Source organism: Callorhinchus milii, unplaced genomic scaffold, assembly GCF_018977255.1.
Source record: "Callorhinchus milii isolate IMCB2004 unplaced genomic scaffold, IMCB_Cmil_1.0 Scaffold1, whole genome shotgun sequence".
NCBI lineage: Eukaryota > Metazoa > Chordata > Chondrichthyes > Chimaeriformes > Callorhinchidae > Callorhinchus > Callorhinchus milii.
Genome location: NW_024704742.1, coordinates 12,790,884 through 12,815,436, shown reverse-complemented (window position 1 = coordinate 12,815,436; position 24,553 = coordinate 12,790,884). Strand labels below are relative to the sequence as shown.

General features: G+C 41.6%; 1 protein-coding gene across 2 annotated transcripts; it reads right to left on the bottom strand.

Annotated features, from left to right (window-relative positions):
* Positions 1–337: 337 nt before the first annotated feature.
* On the bottom strand, positions 338–24,553 carry plk4 (polo-like kinase 4 (Drosophila)). 2 transcript variants are annotated; one of them, XM_007910686.2, is made up of 17 exons: positions 18,756–18,902; positions 18,490–18,585; positions 16,821–16,916; positions 16,617–16,731; positions 15,498–16,533; positions 14,478–14,581; positions 9,616–10,010; positions 8,525–8,629; positions 7,940–8,042; positions 7,304–7,453; positions 7,085–7,215; positions 6,370–6,464; positions 5,726–5,852; positions 4,882–5,028; positions 2,621–2,727; positions 1,533–1,678; positions 338–672 (listed from the first exon to the last, which is right to left on the bottom strand). In XM_007910686.2, exons 1-16 carry the CDS (start codon positions 18,852–18,854, stop codon positions 1,570–1,572), a joined length of 3,015 nt encoding a protein of 1,004 aa, XP_007908877.1. In that variant the 5' UTR covers positions 18,855–18,902; the 3' UTR covers positions 338–672; positions 1,533–1,569. The 2 variants fall into 2 exon arrangements, with proteins under 2 accessions (XP_007908877.1, XP_007908878.1); XM_007910687.1 differs by lacking the exons at positions 338–672; positions 18,756–18,902 and adding an exon at positions 24,345–24,553 and having other exon boundaries at positions 679–1,678.

Here is a 24,553-nt window from a genome sequence, read left to right as displayed (position 1 = left end):
CTGTTTTTGTCATTAAAAAAACCTACAGAAAACAGTTTAAAAATTAAAGGTTGTATTCTAAGAATTTGCCAAATTCTGGTATGTGGAAGTGCTACATAAAGAATTTAAACACAGGTGGAATTCTTCCCCCATGGTGGTGGCTTTTGTTTCTTTGTGCACTTTACATCTTCATGAACCTTAAGTGTCTACAACCTCAAATTGGCATTAACACACAATGTGCATTATCATGTCCAAAACAGTAGTTATCCCTTCTAATGTTTATAGTGCAATACCACTTTTGCTCTACCTGCTTTTTGAAGTGTGGGACAAGGAATATTTAAAAAAACACCAAATCATAAAAACAATATATTTGTATTAAGATCATAGTAATAATTGACTATATACAGTACAGATGCAAAGTATATACAGCTTTATACAGAATTCACAGAAAGACACATCTGAACTCTTAAAAGGACAAGAGTTTTTTTTCTTCACAAAATCTTTTTAATTCCTTTATTAAGTATCCCCTCCCCTCATTTCGAACTAAAAGCAATAATTTAACCTAGAACACAGCACAATACAAGTTTATTCAAGGTTTCAGCAGTCGAGTGCTGGTGTCATTGTCTGGTAGATTTACTCCAACTTCTGGCGATGTCACTTTTCAACCACTGACCAAGTTGTAAAGTCTGGACCCTGGACATTAAAAGCAATAAATCAGTAAGTATTTAATACTTACTGACTTTTTAAAAAAACTACACAAACTAAAAAACTACACAAATACAGTTGAGCTAACAGCATTCTTGGCATTATTCACAACAGTTTGCACAATAATGCAATGGATGGTGTATACTGCTGCTTGTTAAAGTTACAAATGAGCATTTATTTTTCTCAATTTTAATTCTTTTCATTTTGCTCACAACTTTAAAAAGTTTTCAGTTTCAGTTTGCTGTACAGCACAATATAAAGTGCCAGTCCCACTTCTGTTTGAGGAAGAATTGAGGGTGGGGAGGGTTGAAAGGCCAGGATGCAGTCTGGCAAACTTTGGGTGAAAACTTTAAAAACAGTTGTACACACTATACAGATGTCAAATTGCTGAAATCAGAAGGTATGCATGTCAGCAGTATATAGATTCTATATAAAAATTTACAGAAACAAAATAAAACTCACAGAATATACAATTTCTATTGTACGTAAGCCAAATGTATGCACAAGTAAACCAGTTCTACAGATAATCTGCATTTCCATTGCTTGTTCCACTGTTATTGGCTCATTCAAAAATATACTGTCAAATGAGTAATAGAAAAAATTGAATCTTCCATAAATGTTAACAAGTTTTACAAAACAATCTATTTACAGCGCAAAGTTCAACATTTCAAGTGAAAGTTTCCTGCACCTCAAGAGGACCAATTTAGTTTTTCAGGCATTTGTGGTAGTTGTCATTAACTTTAGGGACATTAGAGTCTTAACAACCACTGAAAGAAGTGGTAATCTCTCTCTCTCTCTATCTCTCTGGAAGTAAATGTGCAGAATACCAGAAGAATATTTGTAAACACCTTTCACCCATGTGTCGCCACCATTTCACATCCTGCTTTATTGGATTCTTTGCTGCCTTCTTTCACTTGCTAGTAATCCCAGGATTGAAGAGAGGCACTGTAGTTTCTCTTTTACATACTCCGGAATCTTTTCATTTTCCCCATATCTAGTGAAACAAAGATCTCCATATATTATATATGGCTGCATTAGCTTTTTCCTTAAAAGTAATAAAAACTTCATAAAAGTTACAAACCATTTAAATCATTAAGCTTTCAGCGAAATTACAATCTATACAAAATACTTTAAATACTCAAAACAGCCTTCATATTTGTAACATAGTTCTACAAATAATAGCAATGAAAATGAAGAGCTGGAGAATGGTGATTTGTTTAAATGTGGATAGGAATTGAAATATCCTTTTACCACAATCAAGGCCTTAAGAGCAACAATGACATCTAGAGGCAGTTTGGTATGACATTTTGAGTAATTTATCAACATTTAAATAAAAAATCCTTTCTATGTTATTATCTTTGTCTCAAAGATGTGTGCTAAATGATCTTAAAAATTGAATAGATTTAGGATTACAACCTATTTGTTTAACACCTTTCAGGTAAGATAACATCTCAAAATGTTTTTCCAGCGAGCCAGGCGACTGACACGTGGAAAACCTTCACCATGCTTACAAGTGTCCAAACCAGACATGCATTCTTCCAAGCATAGAAATTTCCTTGTCTGGAATGGCATGTGCACTCTCTCCTTGGAGGAACGCACCTTGCTTAATTAATTCCGAAAAACATTAGCCACAGGTTGGCAAGAGCTTGGGGACCCCGCAGTGTTGGGAGTATTGCTGTAGTTAACTAACTAAAAACACATTGTTTGACAAGCTTCCTCTTGCTTGTCCAGCTAGGACCACCCGCATTGTTCACTTGCAGAGTTAACAAGGTGAGTGGGAAGAATACCTGCCCGGTTGGTCAGTGGTGAGAAATCAATCCAGGTTCAATGCAGCAAATAAACTAGACTTCCTGAAGTTAGGCATATGGGAGGGAAAAAGTATGGGAGGAGAAAATGTGGAACGAGTGCTCTAGTCCATGTCTTAGCGACTGGTTACCTTATTATCTGCCCCTGAGGAGATGTGTAGATGATGGATGTGACTCCTGATTGTACAAAGAGCTGGGAACCATCATTAAACTGAACCCACACTTCACCGTTGGTTAGCTGTCAAAACAGAATGAGAATTACATAGAATCTACAGCACCAAAACAGGCCATTCGACCCAATTAGTAGGTGCTGGCATTTATCTAGTCGAGTTCTGTAGCTCAGTGGTTACAGCACTCGTCTGGCAAGAGACCTGGTTTGATTCCCGGCAGGGCGAAATGTTGGGCAAGTCCACATGCCTGTTTACCTAGCAGTAAGTAGGTAACGTAAAAAGCGCTATATCAAATGCAAGGATTATTATTATTAGATATATGCAACAGCAAAAAAGGCATATAGAAGATAATGTAATTGAAAGATATAACGTTTGTTGTGGAAAATGCATACTGTTATCATAGATACTTGCAGCCAAAGGTCCATCAATTCCACTCCCATTCCCCCACCTCTCACGACTACATTTATCTCCTGTTGTCAATTACAAAATACACAATCACTCCACTTTACAGTATATCCTGTGAAGCGCTTTGGGATATCCTGATGTGGAAGGCCCTGTGCACCAAATGCAAGGATTATTATAATTAATTCGCTTTCATGAGGTGAAAAACAGAAATAATTTCCAAATGTTCTACATGTCTGCCTTGAAACAACTCATTTCCATTCTCTTCATCTAATTGTTGTCCTCTACACACATGCTCCAGTTTATTACTTTTTACTGCTTACTATACTACTATTGTTTTACTTGAAGTTCATGAATTTGCAACTCTTGTTCTATTCTGCCACAAAGAACAACTATTAAAGTTGGACATTTTGTCAGAAATGTCTGTTATTGTGCTTCACAATAAAAGTTTGGTGACGTCCCTTGCTGAACTGATCCACTTTGGCATCTTGCTCAGAAAATAAGTAATTCCCATCTGTGAAATTTCATTAAATATTTTCAAAGTTTATTTCCAGATCGTTATCCCTTTTTGCATTGTGTTAAATTTAGGTTCCACTCTACCTTGCAATTCAGGTGGTTGTAAAGGGATCCCCTATCACTATTTCAAAGTAATAATATTAATAATAATCCTTGGATTTGATATATACATCACGTCTTTGAGACACCTCAAAAGTAGAGGTTAGCAAATCAGCTGTCATATGTTTGTCTTCATAACATTCAATAAATTTCTCATTCTGTAAAGCACTTTGGGACATTTATTTAATGTAAATGGCACTGTAAATGTAAGTAGTTCTTTATAGATTCTCTCCTTGCATTCTGGTTTCCTGAAACATGTCCAACTGACCCAAAGGACATAGCAGTCAAGATACTGAGAGACCTCTGACAGCATTAGAAGATTGAATAGTGACAAACAATCTCCCTCCTGAGTTTGTAAGTCAGTTGAGATAAGCTAGCATTACCAATTGACTACCTCAGTTGACTGTACAGGGAATACACTACCTCAGCTGCTAATTCAGAAGTTTCATCCCAGCTCAGCAAACCTCTCTTGGAGCTCTGCCTTTTCAAATGGGAAATATTAGTAGCTAAAAGGGTGCCTCCCTCATGTTGATGACTTCTACAAAACATTCAATAAAGGAGCAAAATGGATATACTTTATCTTGTGCTCAGTTTGAAAACAGAATTTACTAGTGTATGAAATCTGATATTTTGTTGAAATTAGATCTGAAAGCCTATCTATCCACATCCCCAAAGCGCTGCTATAATCTTCATTCTCCTCTTTTAAAAACATCCAACTTTATAAAAATATAATCCTGCTTCCCTACAAAGTCAGCTTGGGAATTGAAGTCAGCACTACTTGTGGCAAAGGCTTTTGAAATTGTGGCACAACTACAAACCCACCTCCAACCCCCTCAACCAAACGGTGTTCACGTTTCCAACTACTGCTGGACATGCCCTTAAACATGTGAAATCACTATCCACCAAGACGAAACCCATAGACACGTGAATAATTTCACTCATGGATACTTTATAATACTAACCAAAGTCATAGCCTGTTTATAAAAATCGTGAATTTTTTTTTAAAATTGTCTTTAAAACATGGCCATTCTAGTCATCCTAATAAGCTTCTTTCTCCAAACCTTTCCCTAACCCACGCACACACACCAATTTGTAAGTTTTTATTGCAGTCTGTTAGAAATTAAAATTCTGAAAGAGAATAATTGAAAAGGCCATTTGCCTATCCCTTCAACATAGTCCTGCTAGGAATGAAACTTTCTGCATACCTGGGAGGCCCAACCAACATTCGGCACAAACACAGACTTCAGCACCTGGGCTGCATTTGGATACTTCACAGTCTGAGTGGGTGATGAAGGTTTCATTTTAGAAACCGTAGTAGCAGTGGTGAAATCTGAACCTTCATATGAATACATCTGTAAAAATCACAAACAAAATTCTCAAAATGTGCAAAACGTGAAAAAATTCCTCCCTTTTTATAACCTTTGGGCTTATTGTACAAAAATCATTGAAAACACAAGGCTGATTGGCTTTCAGCACTAAGAGTGGAATCAGGCTAAACTTAATACACTGGCTAGCTTCAACAAAAACAACTAAGTTGCATTTTTATAGCGCCTCTCTTGTCGGGAGGACGTCCCAAGGAGCTGGATGGGGAAGGGTTTGCACCCGAGCTGAAATCACTTGCAGGAATGAGAGCTTTGATCCTCAAGACCTTAAACCAAGAAATCCAACTAAAAGAGAGTGATACACTATTGAGCCTGGAGCTGGAAGACCTGTGATATGGATCCAAGATGAAATTGATATAGATTTGAGATGTAAGACAGTGCAGCCTCATTATAACCCACAAAAGGAAAACTTCCACCCTGCTGCTGTCTTGTGTAGCATGCCCACTAGGAACTAGGGGAAAAAACTTCAGCCCCGTAGAGATGGCTTTATGTGACCGCGGATGGCAAAACCACTGTGGACAACATTCAAATTCTTAAGAGGCAGAGTGTTAATGTTTGATTCACTATTAAGTGGGCTTGATCCCGTGTTATTTATAGAATACTAAAATAAAATGTTTGCTCTTTGCTTATAGATGTCTTTTTGATAAGTATTGAAGTTTTTACTTACAAAGGGACTAATGCTTGCTGACTGGCTAGAAGAATAGTTGTCCAGAATCATTGGCTGCTCCTGCACTATGCATTGTGGCTCCACTGAACGAGATACGGATGGCACAGATTCTGTGCTAGATGGCCTCCTATTACAACAGAAAGCACCCAGCAGTGTTTATTAATGCAACGCAAACAAGAACAATAATAAATTACTTTCATCAGAAAGATGGCCCAGGACGCTGGACAGTCAAAAGGTTTTGGACCCGAGCTGGAAGTTGAGGTCCAGAGGGGTGGAGGACGGCTGAAGGCACGGTTGCTGAAGGCACTGTGGCTGAAGGTATGGTTGAGGAGGAAGGTCTTCAAATGGGACTTGAAGGAGGCAAGAGAAGGGGTGAGGCAGAGATCGTGGGATAAGAGTTCCAGATTGTGGGGGCAGAGATGCTGAATGTCTGACCACCAATGGTGGGGCAAGAAGTGCAGGGGAACTGAAGTAGGCCGGTGTCCGCCAAGCAGAGGGGCTAATAAACAGTCATCAATTAAAAAACTTCTACAGTATTTAGTTTTGAAGTTTCAACTGTATTTCTATTGCACTATGTCATGCTTATATTTTACAAACCTTTCTCTAATACAAAAACAAAAAGATTTAATAGGTTCATATTCTACCTTCCAATAATTATTGGGAAAAATGAAAGCTGCTTTTCCTTCCTTTTTTCTTGTGCTGCTATAGTAGATTCCAGTTCGAGGCATGTCTGATGGGCCTGTGGAATGGATGCAAAATTATATTTATACAGATTTCAAGTTTAATACAGTGCATCCTCATTATAACATGGTGATTGGGATTAAATCCCCATCCGGCAAACAAAGCGTGGCAGCAGCTTTCACTACGTATGCATGTGACCAACAGCTGTGTGCACACACACTGGATGGGGTACACAATGCAATCGTATTATAAGCGATTTGCCCGATATAGCAGGGCTGCATTATATAATTGCAGCTTTCAAACTGCAGCCTCAGGCACAAACTACCAACATTATAGCATTATCTGCAACAATATCCATTTCACCTACTGGAATACACAGAATATTTAATACTACATTCATGTCTGCTTGTTCAGTTGGACATTAAAGATCCTATGACAATACTCAAAAAGAGAGCTTTTCCTGGTATCCAGGCCAACAGTCCTCCAAATAAAAATTAGTAATTCACTTTATAGCTGCTTGTGGGATATTTCTATGTACAAATTGGTTGCGCAGTTCACCTTACAAATAAATATCACTTTCCAGAAAACTGTGAAATGCTTTAAGACAATTCAATGTGATAGGGTACTCCAGGGGATTATTAAAAAGAATCATACCATGAAATAGATGGATTTGTTTACCTTGTGTGCATGTTCCACATATATTTTTGCTTCTTCATTTAAGCCATTCAATTTTCCTCCATCAAAAGTATACGACTTCCCAGATTTCTCTACGATGCGAAGGAACTCGGTCGTCTTGTTGATTTTTCCTCCTATTAATGAAGGTTTGAAAATATTAAAGAATACATACTAAACAAAAGCAATTGGTGATAAAAATAACATTCCTACACTACTCCTCACCATCATAAAAGAGGACTTCGACATCAGCTTTTGGGCCATTCTCCATTAACATACATTTGGCATATTTAGTGTACAGGGTAACCTTTGGCGTTTTGGACCTCACCAAGTGGACAAATTTAGATGCATATTGGTATTTCTTCCAAAATTTTTCTGAAAAAATAAGTAAAACAGTATCAGTGATACCACACCTTTAGCCATTGGGCAGCTGTGCTAGCAAACATTCATATAAGCAGCATTTTTAGAAATTCAACATCCTAAAAATTCAGTGCATATAAGATTATAGGTTCATAAAAAATTACAGGAAGATAGTCAGCCCCAAGACTTCTGTTTTTTCACATTAGCTTGTGATCAACAATTTATAATAATTTCACCCACAAAATAGTCAATTCACTTTACAGTATATTCTGTGAAGCACTTTGAGACATCGACGATGTGATAAGGCGCTATCAAATGCAAGGATTATTATTATTATCAACATCAAGGTGAAAAAACAACAGGCTGGTTTACACCAAAACATTTCTTGTTGATTGAAGTCTTCAATCAGTTCAATATCTATGAAATATCAAAACAATTCACAGGACTTCACTTTCAAAAAGTCAAAGAGATTTGTTTGGCAGTTTATTCAGCAATAGATACCTGGTAAATTATCAAAATGGTAAACATATACATCCTCTGGGGCAGATGGTGGCCGGTCGTCCAGTGGGAAGCCTCTTCCCTCATTAGGATGATAAATATGAATCTGTGAAGCAGTAAAACAGAATCTATGTTGTTCTTATAAACAAACTGATCTGCATAGCATCTTTCTTCTTCACATTTGAGCCCAAACTGATAGACATTATTGTAAAATAATGGAAATAACTTGAAGCAGAAACGCTCTTTCAGAGGAGCTGGGTATTCTTAAAGCCAATTCAGATAGTTATTGGAAATTTTAAACCATCAATATGAGAATTCTGATTGAGATAAAATGAGCCTTTCAGAGTTCACTTAAAAATTTGCATTATATAACGCCCTTCAGGCGGGGCAACGTCTTGGAGCACTCCGGAGAGGGAGGAGGTGACCGTGACTGTAAGCACGGTGAAGAGGAAGGTCTTCAGTCGATCTAAAAGAGGAGAAGGAGAAGACAAGGCAGAGAGACTAGGGGAGAGAGTTCCAAAGCTATCATACAGACCCTCTCCTTACAGTAAGGATAAATCAAAATAGACACTACAAAAGAAACCTTACTGTGTATCCATCGCAGGATATTCTAAGCACTTCCTTCACACGTTCCTGAGCACCGCTTCCTTTCAGAAGCTCCATACACACTTCTTCTGTGTCAAGGATACTCACCTGAAAAATGAGTAAATTAAATAGATGAATTATTGCAACACAAAAATGTTAGCCATTTCAAATCAAATAAACATATTTTAAATGACACCAAGTGCACAATATAGAGAAACTCAATTATAACATGGTAGGTCTTAGTCTAGAATCTCAGGCTAGGTTTTAAACAAAACTCAAGTAAAAGTATGTCTTCAAGTTGTTGAGCACTCATGATAAATCTGTTGTCACAACTGCACTTTGTGGTTCATCTTATTATTATTGGCTGCCGCGTTTCGCCCGCAAAATATACAGTCAATTCACTTTACAGTATATTCTGTGAAGCGCTTTGAGCCGTCTCAAAGACATGATAAGGCACTATATCAAATGCAAAGATTATTATTATTATTATTTTATAGGCAAATGTGGAAGCAATGTCCCACAAACAGCCTTGAAACAAATGACCAATTTTATTTGGGGGATTTGGAGCCAGAACATGTTGAGTAAAATGCCAATTTTCAAGTGTATTCTATGATTTACTGATGGAAAGAAAGCATTTAGATTTGCAAAGTTGGCTCTCGGAACTCATGAAAGCTCCCTAAAAATTCTATTAAAATATGCCTATGTTTATTTGCCGATGTAAGTTTCTGAAGCACCAGATATTGAAAGGAATTAACAGGCTATTAACAAAATTAATAAAAGTCCCTAGTCAACATTGGTTAAAATATTACCATTTTGAGGTGAGCATGTGGGAGTACAGAATGGTCACATCTACATGTTATATCTTCATCCCACAAAAAAAATCCGAAGACGAGAGAAAATGTATCTAATGCAAACGTGTGGATGACTCAGATTGCTCATTTCCTGCAATAAAAGTGCTACAACCAGTGAGTGAGACTGGTGACAGTGTTTAATTAAATTGTCAATCTTCTATTTGGCAAACAAATCTGTAACAAATCCATTACAATGTAAAAATCTCCAAATGATTTTAAGGAGTTCATTTTGCAAATTCTTACCACTGCATTTTTTGTTCTCTGTCGAATTGGTTTAAGCCTATGTGCTCTCAAAGGCGACACCTTGTCACATAACGCATTCATTTGGTATTCAGTGTGTTGCATTTCACTTTGCACGGAATGTTCTTGTTTGGACACTGGATGAGTGTCATACTTTGCATCCGGTTGCCTGTAATCCCCCTGTCTGGGATGTTTTAGTGGCACCTGTTCACATCTCTGAATCGTCTGCTTGTTGAAATGGTCCCTGTGAAGTGGATCAGTTTTGAATTTGCTGACTGGATTTTTCCCCCATGCCTTCACTAAAACTGCTTCATTTTGAATTTGGTGCCTTCTTCCACTGAGGAAACTTCCACTGGCATTGCTGAGGGAACTGACATCCACTGGTTTTTTGAACGTACCTACAAGGGGAAATTGTTTTAAAAAATCTAATTAAATCTAAATGAACAATGTAAAAGATTGACATGATCTGTTTTAATCTGTTTTAGCTCCTTATTCATATACAAGTACACAGAATGATATGGCATGGAAACCAGACATTCTACCCATGATGGTGTTTATACACCACACTGCTTTTATTCCCCACTATTCTCATCTCACTCATGAGCTTTTCTTCTTAAATACACCAATATGCATTGCTTCAACCACAGCTTCCAGAATTGAATTCCACATTAACATAACATGTAGGAGCAGGAGTAGACCATTCGGCCCTTCGAGCCTGCCCCGCCATTCAATCATGGTTGATCTTCTAATCTAACTCCAGCTAATAACCTGACCCTGCCTTATCCCCATATCCCTTAATTCCTTTTGCAATAAGCAATCTATCTATCTCAGTCTTGAATATGTTCAAGGACTGAGCATCAACAGCCCTTTGGGGTAGTGAGTTCCATACATTCCCCACCCTTTGAGTGAAGAAGTTCTTCCTCAACTCAGTGTGAAAGGGCTGCCTCTGATTTTAAGATTGTGACCCCTGGTTTTAGTTTCTCCAACCAGGGGAAACAATCTCCCACTATCTACTCTATCATGCCCTTTGATGATCTTATAGGTTTCTATAAGATCCCCTCTAATTCTTCTATATTCAAGAGAATATAGCCCCAAATTGGTCAGCCTATCCTCGTAGCTCATCCCCTTCATCCCTGGTACTAACCTTGTAAATCTACGCTGCACCCCCTCCAAGGCAAGTACATCCTTCCTTAAATAAGGAGACAAAACTGCACACAGTATTCCAGGTGTGGTCTCACCAGGGCCCTATACAGTTGCAGCAAGACTTCCCTACTCTTATACTCTAATCCTTTCATAATGAATGCTAACATCCCGTTCTCCTTCCTAATTGCTGCTGCACCTGCAGACTAACTTTCTGTGATTGGTGTACAAGGACACCCAAGTCCCTCTCGACGCTAACACATTCCAATCGCTCCCCTTCTAAAAAATAACCTGCTCTACTGTTTTTGCTCCCTAGGTGGATGAATTTGCACTTCCCTACGTTATACTTCATCTGCCACCTACCTACCCAATCACCTAACCGATCTATGTCGCGCTGCATTTTTTTAATGTCGTCCTCTGTGTTGACACTTCCTCCTAGTTTTGTGTCATCTGCGAATTTAGATATATTAACTTCGATGTCCTCATCTAGATCGTTGATGTAGATGGTAAATAGCTGAGGCCCAAGGACTGATCCTTGTGGCACTCCACTCGTCACATCCCGCCAATCTGAAAAGGACCCGTTTATCCCTATTCTTTGTTTCCTACCCGTTAACCATTCCCCAATCCACGCTAATATGCTCCCCCCAATTCCGTGGGCCCCTATCTTTTGGACTAACCTTTTGTGCGGCACCTTATCGAATGCCTTCTGGAAGTCCAAATAGACCACATCCACTTATCTAGTTTACTCGATATACCCATATCTAGTTTACTCAAAATATCCTCAAAATTTGTAAAGCCATGTTGACTTGGCCTAATTATATTGTGCTCCCCTAAATACCGCACTACCACATCCTTAATCAATGATTCTAAAATTTTTCCAATCACTGATGTGAGACTAACTGGCCTATAGTTCCTCATCTTTTCCTTTCCACCTTTTTAAATAGTGGTGTGACATTTGTGATCTTCCAATCCATGGGGACTGTTCCAGAATCCAAGGAATTTTGGAAGATCAGACACAAGGCCTCCACTATCTCATAAGCTCCTCTTTTAAAACCCTGGGATGTAAGCCATCCGGACCAGGGGATTTGTCACTTTTAGTGCTAACAGTTTCCCTAGCACCAATTCTCTACTAATGAAAATTTCCCTAAGTTGCTCCCTGTCCTTATCTCCTTGGTGCATATCTATTGTTGGCAAACTTGTTGTGTCTTCTAGGGTGAAGACAGATGCAAAGTACCCATTTAGGGACTCTGCTATGTCCTTATCCCCCATTACAACTTCTCCCGTCTCTGATTGAAGTGGATCTACATTTACCCTCACTAGCCGATTCCTCTTAATGTATTTGTAAAAACTTTCACAATCTGACTTAACGTTCCTAGCTAGCTTACAATACTCCTTTTTCTCGCTCTTAATGAGTTTAGGTTTTTTTTGCTGGTTTCTAAAACTCTCCCAATCTTCAGATTTGCTGCTTTTCTTGGCAGTTTTATAAGTGTTTTCTTTTAATTTGATGCTTTCCCTAACTGCTCTAGTTAGCCACGGATGAATTGCTTTCCCTGTGGTACTCTTATTCCGCAAGGGAATATGCGACCGCTGAGAATTTTGCACTACATCCTTAAATATTTGCCACGGTTGGTCTACATTTTTACCTCTTAATCTTATACTCCAGTCTATTTTACCTAAATCTTTCCTCATACCTACAAAATTAGCCCTATTTAAATTCAGAATACTTGCCTGGGATTTAACTATATCCCTCTCTAACTTAATGCAGAATTCAATCATATCGTGATCACTCTGCCCTAAGGATTCTTAATACCTACACTGCTGACTAGCCCTGTTGCGTTACACAAAACAAGGTCTAGGATGGCCTATCCCCTGGTTGGTTCCTCGACATGCTGCTCTAGAAAGTTATCTCTTATACACTCAATGAACTCTTCTTCTGACCTACTTTTGGCAATTAGGTTTTCCCAATCTATGTGGAGATTGAAATCACCCACTAATATCGCTTTACCTTTCCTAGATTCTCTACTGATTTCCTGATTAATACTCTGCTATATTGTGATCACTGTTTGGGGTCTATAAACCACTCCCATTAATATTTTCTGCCCTTTCGTATTTTTTATTTCCACCCATATTGTCTTGACCTCCTGGTCATCGGATTTCAGATCCTTCCTCTCCACTGCTTTCATTTCACCCCTAATTAAGAGGGCTATCCCCCCACCTCATTTCCCACAGTGCCTATCTTTCCTGTAAACTGAGAAACCCTGGATTATTTAACTCCCACCCTAGATCTCCTTGTAACCATGTTTCAGTGATGGCTACTAGATCGTGCCCATATGTGTCTATCTGTGCTTTTAATTTATCAGTTTTATTCTGAATGCTTCGCGCATTCAGATATAACATTTAAAATTTCCTACCATTTCCTCTACTCTCTGATTCCTTATCTGCTTTGCCAAGCTTCTTACCCCTAGTTAACATATTCCTATTATCTGGCATGCTATTCTGCACTGTCACCTTTACTTTTTCTAATGCTAACTTATGGTTTCTCTTACCTATATATTCCCTCCTTTACTAGTTTAAATTCCTATTTGTTTCCCTGTTAATTTGTTTGGCTAGAACAGTTGTCCCAGCACAATTTTCTCTGAAAGAACTCTCTTTTCCTCCAATACTCGTGTCAATGGCCCATAAAAAGAAACCCCTGAGTTCCACACCACTCTTTTAGTCATGCATTCAAGTCCTTAATTTGTTCATTCCTGTACCAATTGTCGTATGGTACAGGCAGCAGTCCTGATATGACCACCTTCGATGATCTCGACTTCAATTTGGACCCCAGCTCTTCGAATTCCCTTCTCAAGTCATCTTGGCCAACTCTACCGATGTTATTGGTACCTGTGTAAAGTACCACCAACGGATCCTTGCCCTTGTATTTTAAATTATCCTCTAGCCCTGCCGAGACATCCTTCACCCTGGCCCCAGGGAGGCAACAAAGCCTTCGGGTCTTCTGGTTGGGGTTGCAGATGATTGGGTCTGCCTGTCTAATAGTCTCATCCCCAATGACGACAACCATCCGCTCGCTTGCCCCAGTGTTAGAGGTAGTTTTTCCTTCCACCTCACCAGCTTCCTTGTCGATACAAGTACCGAGGATCTCATACCTGTTGTTCAAGGTTAATGCCGGATTTACTACCACCCTTTCCGTTGTCCTCCTGACTGTCCATTGACCTATCCTGACCATAACCAATGTTGACTGTATATTCCCTCAGGGGAGTGACTGGCTCCAGGATGTAGCTATCCAGGAAGCACTCACTGTCTCTGATACTCCGTAGTGTCTGCACCTCGGATTCCAGCTCAGCCACTCTGAGCTGGAGCTGCCTCAGTTGCAAACACCAACTCTGTATAAAGACCTTCCCCCTAAACACCCTTTCAGATTAGATCAGCTCTCTTATGTTTATTCCCCCTTGTTGACTTGCCAACAAGCAACCCACATGACAAATAAATTGCAGCTCTGAAAACACAAAGAACCAGTTGCCATATGTCCATCTGCACACTACCACTTGGCCAGCTGTAGGATGGTATTGGCAGAAGGCTGCAAGCAAGCTTCTAGCCATTCACTTTAGCTGATGAAAGTGTGTGGCATAAATAAACTGCAGGAGAGGAAATGGGGGGGGGGAAAGAGAAAAAACAAAATGAAAAGTACTTAAACAGAAATAGTTTATATTAACATTATTAGGTACCATTTGGCACCTGAGCATTTTCAAACCACTGCTGTGCTGCATCAGCCTGTGCCGTCTGCTTCAAGGGAAGCACATTGGAAATGTGCTGGTAAGCAAAATTTGGGCTGAAAATAAAAGGAGAAAAGATTAGTCTTTTATAAGCGAGTTGAAAGAAGCTGACGACAAGGTGAATTTTAAAAATGTCTTTTTTTAGCCTACACATATGACCTGACTCTGCATGAGCCAAAACTTTTCTCCCAATCACTCAAATTAACCATGGCCTTCAACGCCCACATTATAAATACATCCAAAAATATTTCCCTGTAGATCCAGCCATGGAACTCTGTACATACTGTAGTTCTAAAATCAGAAACCTGTTAAGCCCATTTAGAAGAGATTATTATCCCTGGTTACAGAATTCTCCAACCTAGACAGTTTATCTGATACAAGTTAACCCACTGCAAGAACTTTTATAATCGTTATTTATTTAATTTTAAACTCCTTCTCTCGGGTGTTTGATTAACTTTTAAACAATGTTTGATTAACTTTTAAACAATCAAACAGGATGGGCTCAAGGCCTTCTGGCTGATTGATAAAAATAAGCCAAGTTTAGTCCTCCTAGAACGATCAAGCGCTTTGAAACGTCTCGAATATGTGATAAGGCGTTATATCAAATGTAAGGATGATTATTATCAAATTATTATAAGAAATACCCAACACAAAAGAGTCTGACAGATGATCCATAATTTACAACTTCAACACCCACATTATAAATAGGTCCAAAAATATTTCCCTATAGATCCAGCCCTGGAACTCTGTACACACAGTAGTTCTGAAATCAGAAACCTGTTAATCTCCCATTCGGGATTCAAAAAATGGGAGGCAATGGGGCCTCAAAAGGAAGCAACCACTCAGGAGTGTGCTGCCACCTGGTGGGCAACAGGGTACGCCAGCTTTGAAAGAAGAATCAGGCTAATTTTACCCCCATAGTTTTAAACTGCTCCTTTCCTCCCAACAGAGCAGTGGTTTACCATTACTTACTTTGCTGTCTGTTTCACTGGTGGAGAAATTCTACATGTGCCGTCGGAGCCAAAGCTTCCTACAGCACCTGTACAAAAAGGCCAAACATCTGTGTCTCTCGAGATGTCTGCTGGACTGTAAATTCCAGGTCTGGCAGACTTTGTGAGAGCTTCAACAGAATGAGATCGCTCCATGTTATCTGGCTTTCCCAGTATGTGATGTTGAGAGGTACCAGACCGATCTGTGGAGTGTGCTCTTCGGAGCCAGCGAGAGTGAGGTCGTTCTTCCTCTGTCTGTTTTACAGTTCTTCCTCTACCGCCCTTGGAAACTTCAACCCTTTGAGCTCCTCTTTCATTGAAGACTGAAATGCCCTCCATGGATGAAGAAGCACTGGTAATTTTGTTCTGTGAGGTGATAACAGCCATCTTGTTCGGAAGACACTGTCCGATGATGTGTTTGGTCTTTTGATGCAAGCGTCCCATTGAGCTAATGCCAGATCCTGTTCCTGCGGTAAATGCAGTCGAGATTGTAGCATGCCCACTGTCCATGGAGTCCTCTGTATTCCCTAAATCTTTATTCCTGGATAAAGAACACTTGATCATGAATGCATGGTCCAAAACACCAGACAAACTAATGCGGTCTGCAGGATTTTTTCGAAGCAGCTGGCAGATCAGATCTTGAGCTTCTTTTGAAATGAAGTTTGGCATTTCATAATCTGCCAACATTACCTTGTTCAGTGTGTTTTTCACTGTGTCAGTATCAAATGGTGGCATGCCAACAAGAAAGGTATAAAACATGCACCCAAGAGACCACACATCAGATTCCAGGCCATGAGCGCTGTGGGTTGCAATCTCAGGAGAGATGTAATTGGGAGTGCCACACATTGTGAAGTGCTTTTCATTTGGCATTTTCAACTGTGCTGCTAGTCCAAAATCAGCAATCTTTACGTTCATGTCACCGGTAAGTAGAAGGTTAGAAAGAGTGAGGTCCCGGTGTAGGATGCCGTGAGAGTGGAGGTAGAGCATTCCAGTGACGATCTGATGCATTAAGTGTCGAGCTGTTGAACAAGCATAAGCATGAATATGAATTTCATTAATTAATATATTCCTCAATTGTTTTTGGAAGAGGAAACTCACTTACATTCATCTTCTGAGAAAGCAGCTTTCCTGTTCTTTAAATATCTGCTCATTTCTCCATTGTGACACATCTCAAGTACGAGATAAACATAGTTATTGTCTTCAAAATAGTTGTAAAGCTGAAAGAAAACAAGAGTCATGCATTTGTCTTATTTTCCCAACAAACTAAATAAAAGCAGCTGGTTGAAAGTAGCGGGTATTTTTTTACCTCCAGTATGGATGGATGCTTTAATTGACAGTGAATCTCTACTTCATTACGGATCCGTTGCACCATTCCCACCTTATGCATGATCTTTTTATCAATCTGAGGACAGAAAAAAAATGTGCATCAAACTCTACAGAAATGCCAATAAAAGATGCTGAAGATGTTAAGCATCCTTCACAATAAATTGACTGTATGTTTCGTGGACGAAACAACAACAAAATTACATTTGTATAGCGCCTTACACGTCGGGAGGATGTCCCAAGGCTCTGAACAGTCAGAGTTTCAGACCCGAGCTGGGGGTTGGAATTGGGGAGGGTGGAAGGCGGGAGGAAGCAGGGTGATCAAAAGCATGGTCAAAGAGGAGGGTCTTGAGATGGGTCTTGAAAGAGGCAAGGGAGGGGGAACACTGCGTGACGATAACAAAATGTATATAACGAAATATTTCTAGCTGACCACAAGCAATGAACACAGTAAACCTCACAGACGTTGGGATCATACATTTAATATGACTTGTGCAAAGTACGAGTTATGTCAAACTTGCATAGAATATAAACTCCTGAACAGGACTTGGGCAGAAGTATGACTTATCCAATTATATGATTTATATCCAACAATTGGCATTTATTTTTATATATGTATATACACACACACATTATATATATCTACACACACACATAATAAAAGCCTCTCTCTCCCAACATGCCCCAGTTCTGACTAAGGGTCATGGACCTTAAACATTGCCTCACTTTCCTTTCTCCATAGATGCTGCCTGTCCTGCTGAGTTTTCCCAGCAACTTCTGTTTTTATTTCAGATAGCTAGCATCTGCAGTATTTTGCGTTTATATATATATATATAGCACGCTTCATGGGGGATAGCGTCCTGGAACGCTATATAGATTAGACGTATCCAAATTTTACTGTATTACTGCACTATTATTTTAAAATTATACCCTAAATGACATTTGATTTACTGCACTGAATCAACCCCCATCAGAGACCTCACTCAGCTATGTGGTCTGATGCTGTGGTACCCGACTACTTTTTTTTAAGTTCTAAATTTTTTGGGCTCCGCAAAGATGGCTAGCAACTCTCAAATCTCAGCACAATCCCTAAAATAACCACTGTAACTCGGATTTGATTCTTTGCAAGAAATTCGACTGGGTTTTACATTTCCTTTTCACAAGTTAGGGTCACTAGGATCTTGGACAGACAGCAAGGAGTGCAAAGTGCTGGAGCACCAGGGTGACGGGACATGGGTGGGTGAGCACCCAGGAATCCCCAAACTGTGCATTGCCATCTCAGCTGCACTACCACAGCCAAACACCCAACACAACATAAGTATTTCCCCACAGGGAGAGAAGACAATCAGACAACCAACAGACGCTCCTACACACCTCCGAAAGACCAGTAATTCAGTAACATTCCCCGAGGCTTAAGTGATTCCCACTGCTTTCTTCTCTGGGAAAAGTGTCTACCAGGTGAAATAATAACTCACAAAGAAAATAAGGCTGAAAAAAAATATTGGCTTTAATCTTGATTTTTCTAAATTTACCTTTCACTTTCTCAGTATCTGGAATTCGACCTATTATAGTGTTAAGCACTATATTGTACCGTTACAGGTTTAACCCTTTGCTTTAATAGCGGTCTTTATTTAAAAGGCAAACAAACTTACCATTTTGATCGCTACCTCCACACCAGTGCTCACAGACTTTGCTTTGTAAACACATGCAAAGGAGCCTTTCCCGAGAAGGGTTAAAACCTTGAAATCCTGTAAAACAAACATGGAAAATATCAACACCGTTTAGACGCCGACTTTTAAAACCTATTGAATGTGCGCGGTATTTCCTGAGCCGTCTGCAACTCCGCGATCTTCACAAAAGTCGATCGTTTAAAACTGCGCGCAAGTGGTTTGTTTAAAGCGGTGGGTTTACAGGGCACCTCTATGGCTGTGTCACCGTCTGACACTGACACCTTCACACCGTCTGAGATCCCATTCCTGCATTTCATGAAGATGTAATGCAGCACTCGGTCAAACATTTTAGAACTCCTCGGAGGCCGTCAGTCCCTACCACCCGCTCACCCCCCCCCCACACACACACACCCACACACACACACACCCACACACACCCCCACACACACACCCACACACACACCACACACACACACACCCACCCACCCACCCACACACACACACCCACACACACACCCACACACCCACCCACACACCCACCCACACCCACACACACACACACACCCACACACCCACCCACACACACCCACACACACCCACACACCACCCACACCACCCACACACCCACCACACCCCACACACACACCCACACCCACCACACACACCCACACCCACCCACACACCACACCCACCCACACACCCACCCACACACACACACCCACCCACCCACCACCCACCCACCACCCACCCACACCCCACACACACACACACCCACACACACACCCACACACACCCCCACACACACACCCACACACACACCCACACACACACACCCACCCACCCACTCACACACACACCCACACCCCCACACACACACACACCCACACCCACACCCACCCCCACACACACACACACCCACACCCACCCACACACCCACCCACACCCCCACACACACACCCACACACCCACCCACACACACACCCACCCACACCCACCCACACCCACCCACACACCCACCCACACCCCCACACACACACCCACACCCACCCACACACACACCCACACCCACCCACACACCCACACCCACCCACACACCCACCCCCACACACACACACCCACCCACCCACTCACCCACCCACCCACACACCCACCCACACACACACCCACACACACACCCACACACACCCACACACACACCCACACACTCACCCACACACTCACCCCCCCTACACACACACACACCCACAGACACCCACACACACACCCACACACTCACCCCCCCTACACACACACACACCCACAGACACCCACACACACACACACACACTCACCCCCCCTACACACACACCCACACACACAGGCTGGAGGGCTTACACACACACACAGGCTGGAGGGCTTACACACACACACACACACCACACACAGGGCTTGCACACCGAGCCCGGGCTTATTCCCGCGTTAGATCAGAATCAGCGCCTTTCCAGTCTCTAAGCAACAATGTAGAGTCTGAGTTATATGGAGGTCCCCAGAGGACTCCTCCACCAACAGGTATTGCAAAAACACTAACGTAATAACAATATCGCATTTGATGTAGCGCCTTAGCCTGATATTTGGAGAAATGAGCAGATATTTAAAGAACAGGAAAGCTGCTTACTCAGAAGATGAATATAAGTGAGTTTCCTCTTCCCAAAACAATTGAAGATTATATTATAATGAAATTTATATTTAAGATAGTATTTGATAATCTCTTCCTCCTATAAATCAATTTTTTTAGATATTTCTTTAGGATACAAAGATATCTGATTTGCCAGGTCACCTGAGACGTCTCACAGCACTTCACAGAATATATTGTAAAGTGAACTTAAAGTATATTTTGTGGGGTTTTCAACAAACTGTTTTAGGGTGGGGGAGGGGAAGAGGAAACTAAGACAAGTAATGTTACTCCTTGCTACACTGCAGCTCAGTGGTTAGAGCACTTGCCTTGCAAGTCAGAGACCTGTGTTCGATTCCTGGCGGGGTGAAACCTTGGGCAAGTTTCCTTACTCCACACGCCTAATAATAATCCCTCAAGAAAAAAAATAATAATTTGGTCACTCATCCCACGACCATTTGTGGGATACTGTTGTGTGCAATTGGCTGCCATGTTTCGCCCACAAATATACAGTCAATTTACTTTACAGTATATTAAGCGCTATATCAAATGCAAGGATTATTATTATTAAGACAAATTTCAGAAACTGGGAAGGAAAATATCCGTATCCAGCCCAACTCCATTTCCCTGGCAAGAAGTGAACATATAACAATAATCCTTGCATTTGATAGTAGCACCTTATCACGTCATTGAGACATCTCAAAGCACGTCACAGAATATACTGTAAAGTGAATTGACTATGTTTTATGTGCAAAACAACAACAAGATTACATTTGTGTAGCACCTTTCACGTCGGGAGTACGTCCCAAGGCGCTGGACAGCATACAGCATTTCAGACCTGAGCTGGGGTCAGGGAGGCGAAGGGAGGGGAAGGGGGGTGACCGATGGCATGGTCGAAGAGGTGGGTCTTGAGGTTATACTTGAAGGGGGCTAAGGAGGGGGTGAGGCTGAGTGATTGGGGGATGAAATTCCAGAGGTTGGGGGCAGAGTGGCTGAAGGCTCTCCCCCCAATGGTGGGGCGAGTGGGTCGGGGGACGTGGAGCAGGCCGGAGCCAGCTGAGCGGAGGGAATGGGCGGGTTGGTAGGGGGTTAGGAGGTCGCAGAGATAGGGTGGGGCGAGGCCATGGAGGGCTTTGTATGTGAGGACCAGGATCTTGAACTGGTTCCTCTGAAGGATAGGGAGCCAATGGAATCGGGCGAGAATGGGGACGATGGGGTCACGGAGTTTGGTGCGGGAGAGGACACGGGCTGCAGAGTTCTGGATTATCTACAGCCTGTGGAGGGAGGAGTTGGGAAGGCCGACGGGCGTTTGCATAGTCTGGAGGAGATGAACAAGAGTTTTAGTGGCCTGAAGGGGGAGGCAGTAGCGGAGTCAGGCGATGTTCCATTTATAGAGCGCCTTTCACGTCGGGAGGACGTCCCAAGGCGCTGAAAGTTACGGAGGTGAGGGAAGGCAGAGCGGGTCATGGTTTGGATGTAGGGATGTGAGGGTCGAACAAGACACCGAGGTTCCTGACTGGCTTGGGGAGTTGAAGTGTGCAACCATGGAGGTTGATGTTGCCAGAGCCTAAGGTGCGGAGGTGCTGGCGTGAGCCAATCAGGAGGGCCTCAGTCTTGTTCACATTCAACTGTAGGAAATTTGCCCTCATCCAGGACTTGATGTCCGACAGACAGTCTGTCAGGACAGCAGCCAGAAAACGTGGAAGCCAATTACGTGATCGTGAGCCTATCACACTCCAGCCAATCTAAAGTAAAGTCTTAAAAGGTTATGTATTAAAAATATTACCTCTTGAAGGGACAAGGTTGGATTTTACTCATCAAAAGAAATTTAAGACCCATTACTTAATTAAAAGAATACTCCAGGGCAGAAAGCCTCTAGCATTTCCCTAAATACTACCAACTGAAGAATTACATCTAGCAGAGGAGGCTGACCTCCCATTGCTGTGTTTGTGAGCTAGCACCATCAGGTTTTATGCATCTATCCAAGATAACCGACCCAATTAGGTGGCCAGTTAAATACATTTTGAAATGAATTCTCAAATATAAAAACTATAGGGACATTTCTTGTATTATTATTGTATTATTGCTGTGCTTAATTGGCTGTTGCATTTGCCCAAAAAATATACAGTTACTACACTTTACAGTATATTCTGTGAAGCACTTTGAGACATACTGAAGACATGATAAGGCGCTATAATAAAATAATCAAATGCAAGGATTATTATTATTATTTCCTACAAGGCAATGATTAATAAGTTTATCCAAACTTGATGACAAACTTCTTGTTAAAATTCAGCATGCAATGTGTAGGAATAATAGATTTCAATGGACTTTTAAATCACAAAGCAATTGCATTTTTCATGCTAATCTTTTGTAAGACCACTACAGACTTTAATGGTAACAGGGCAGTTTTAACAAGTGGATCTGACTTTGCTGTGTATCTACCAAAATAGTATATTATATTGTATATTACTTGTGCACCAAGTACTTTATTGTTGAAACCAGCACATTGACTCCGCAAATTAGGCCATGGCAGTCTTTGTCATGGTTTCATAAAGTTTCTATACGAATTATCAGCATTTCAAATTTGTAATGAATTTCTTGAAGATCACAATTATAAATGAAAGATTTTACTGTTACTTTCTGCCACTCTGAAACACTTCAGCTTTCCTCTTCCTTTCCCAATTCACCAACAGTACATTCACCAACGGAGACTGACCAACATTTCATCATAGAATAGAGCTAATAGATTTCAGTTAGGAAAATAAACTGCAGAGTGACCTTGTTATAACAGTAGTTTAGATATATAAAGTCAGGCACTTGCATTAAACTCTTGCAGTCCTGTAATGTATTGGTTAGAGCATTCGTCTCGCAAGCGAGAGTACCCGGGTTCAATCCCTGGACAGGGCAAAACCTTAGGCACATTTCCTTACTCCATATGCCTCAGTTTACCTAGTAGTAAGTATGAACCTGGTTGTTAGTCGATTGGCGGATAGCTTTCCAGGGGTAATAATCTCATTAAATTTAATATTTTTAAAAATGTGGTCACTCATCCACAACTGTTTGTAGGACACTGCGCAATTGGTTGCCTGTCATGTGGAGGGAGTGGGTAGGTTGGTAGCGTTTTTAAGAGGGGCATGGAGGTAGTAGGGTGGGGCAAGACCGTGGAGGGATTTAAAAGCGAGGATCTTGAACATGATCCTCTGAGGGATGGGGAGCCAGTTGAAATGGATAAGGAAGGGGCTGATAGGCTCATCGAGCTTGGTGTGGGAGACAAAATAAGATGCAGAGTTCAGGATGCTCTGAAGCTTATGGAGGGAAGAGCTGGGAAGTTTGGTGCTGAATTGTAGCCTGGACATGATAAAAGCTTGGATAAAGATTTCAGCGGCCCAAGGGGAAGAGAAATTGCTGGAGGCGGGCAATCTTGCAGAGGTTAGGGAAAGCTGGAATGGGTCAAGGCACGGATATGAGATTTAAAGGACAGTTTAGAGTCAAACAAGAAACCAAGTTTCCGCACTGGCTCCATGACGTAGAGTGTGCATTACAGCTTGTGTTATTATAGAATGATGCAGTCAACACCTGAGGTGAGAATACAAAACACAAAACTATATTCATAAAGTGCCTTTTACATCAAGAGGACGTCCCAAGGCACTGGGAGAAGGTGCTGATAGGAAGCAAGCAGGTAGGCCTGTGCCTTGTTGACATTCAACTGGAGAAAATTAGCTCTCATGCAGGATTTGTTGTCCAACAGGCAATCCGCCAGGACAGCAGTGGTGGGGCTGGAGGCAGAGATGGAGTTGGGTGTTATCTGCTTACATGTGAAAGTTAACCTCTGCCTGGAAATGACATGGCTGAGCGGGAGATACTAAAGAGAGGACCAAGGACAGAGCCCTCAGGAACACTGCACATGATGGGGAGGGAGGAGAAGTGGTGGGCAGATATGACGCGGATTGAGTGACCAAATTATTATTGTTTTAGGGATTCTTACCCCGGGAAATACTCCCAAATACCCTGGACACTGCCGGGGGTGAGGGGCATTGTATAAATGTGAGTTGTTGTTGTTGTTGTTGAAAGCGATCCGCCAATTGACTACCAACCAGGTTCCTTGATAGTGAGGGCCTGTGGTGGCTGTGATAAGCGCCACTCCCCCCTCCACCGTTGTGGAGCGCGGCAGCTTGTTGTTTACCTTGATCTTGTCGCCGATGCTGACGCCTTCGGCCGCCGCCATGTCAGGGCCGAGGCCCTGGGTCGGGTCGGGGCGGCGCAGACTCACCACTGCTCCTCCTCCTCCTCCTCGCGCTGCAGTCGCCGCCACAGTCGCCCGTTTGAGTCGCGGACGCCTCTGCCGAACGTTGCCATGTTTGAAAAAGCCGCCCGTTACACCCACAGCGAGGC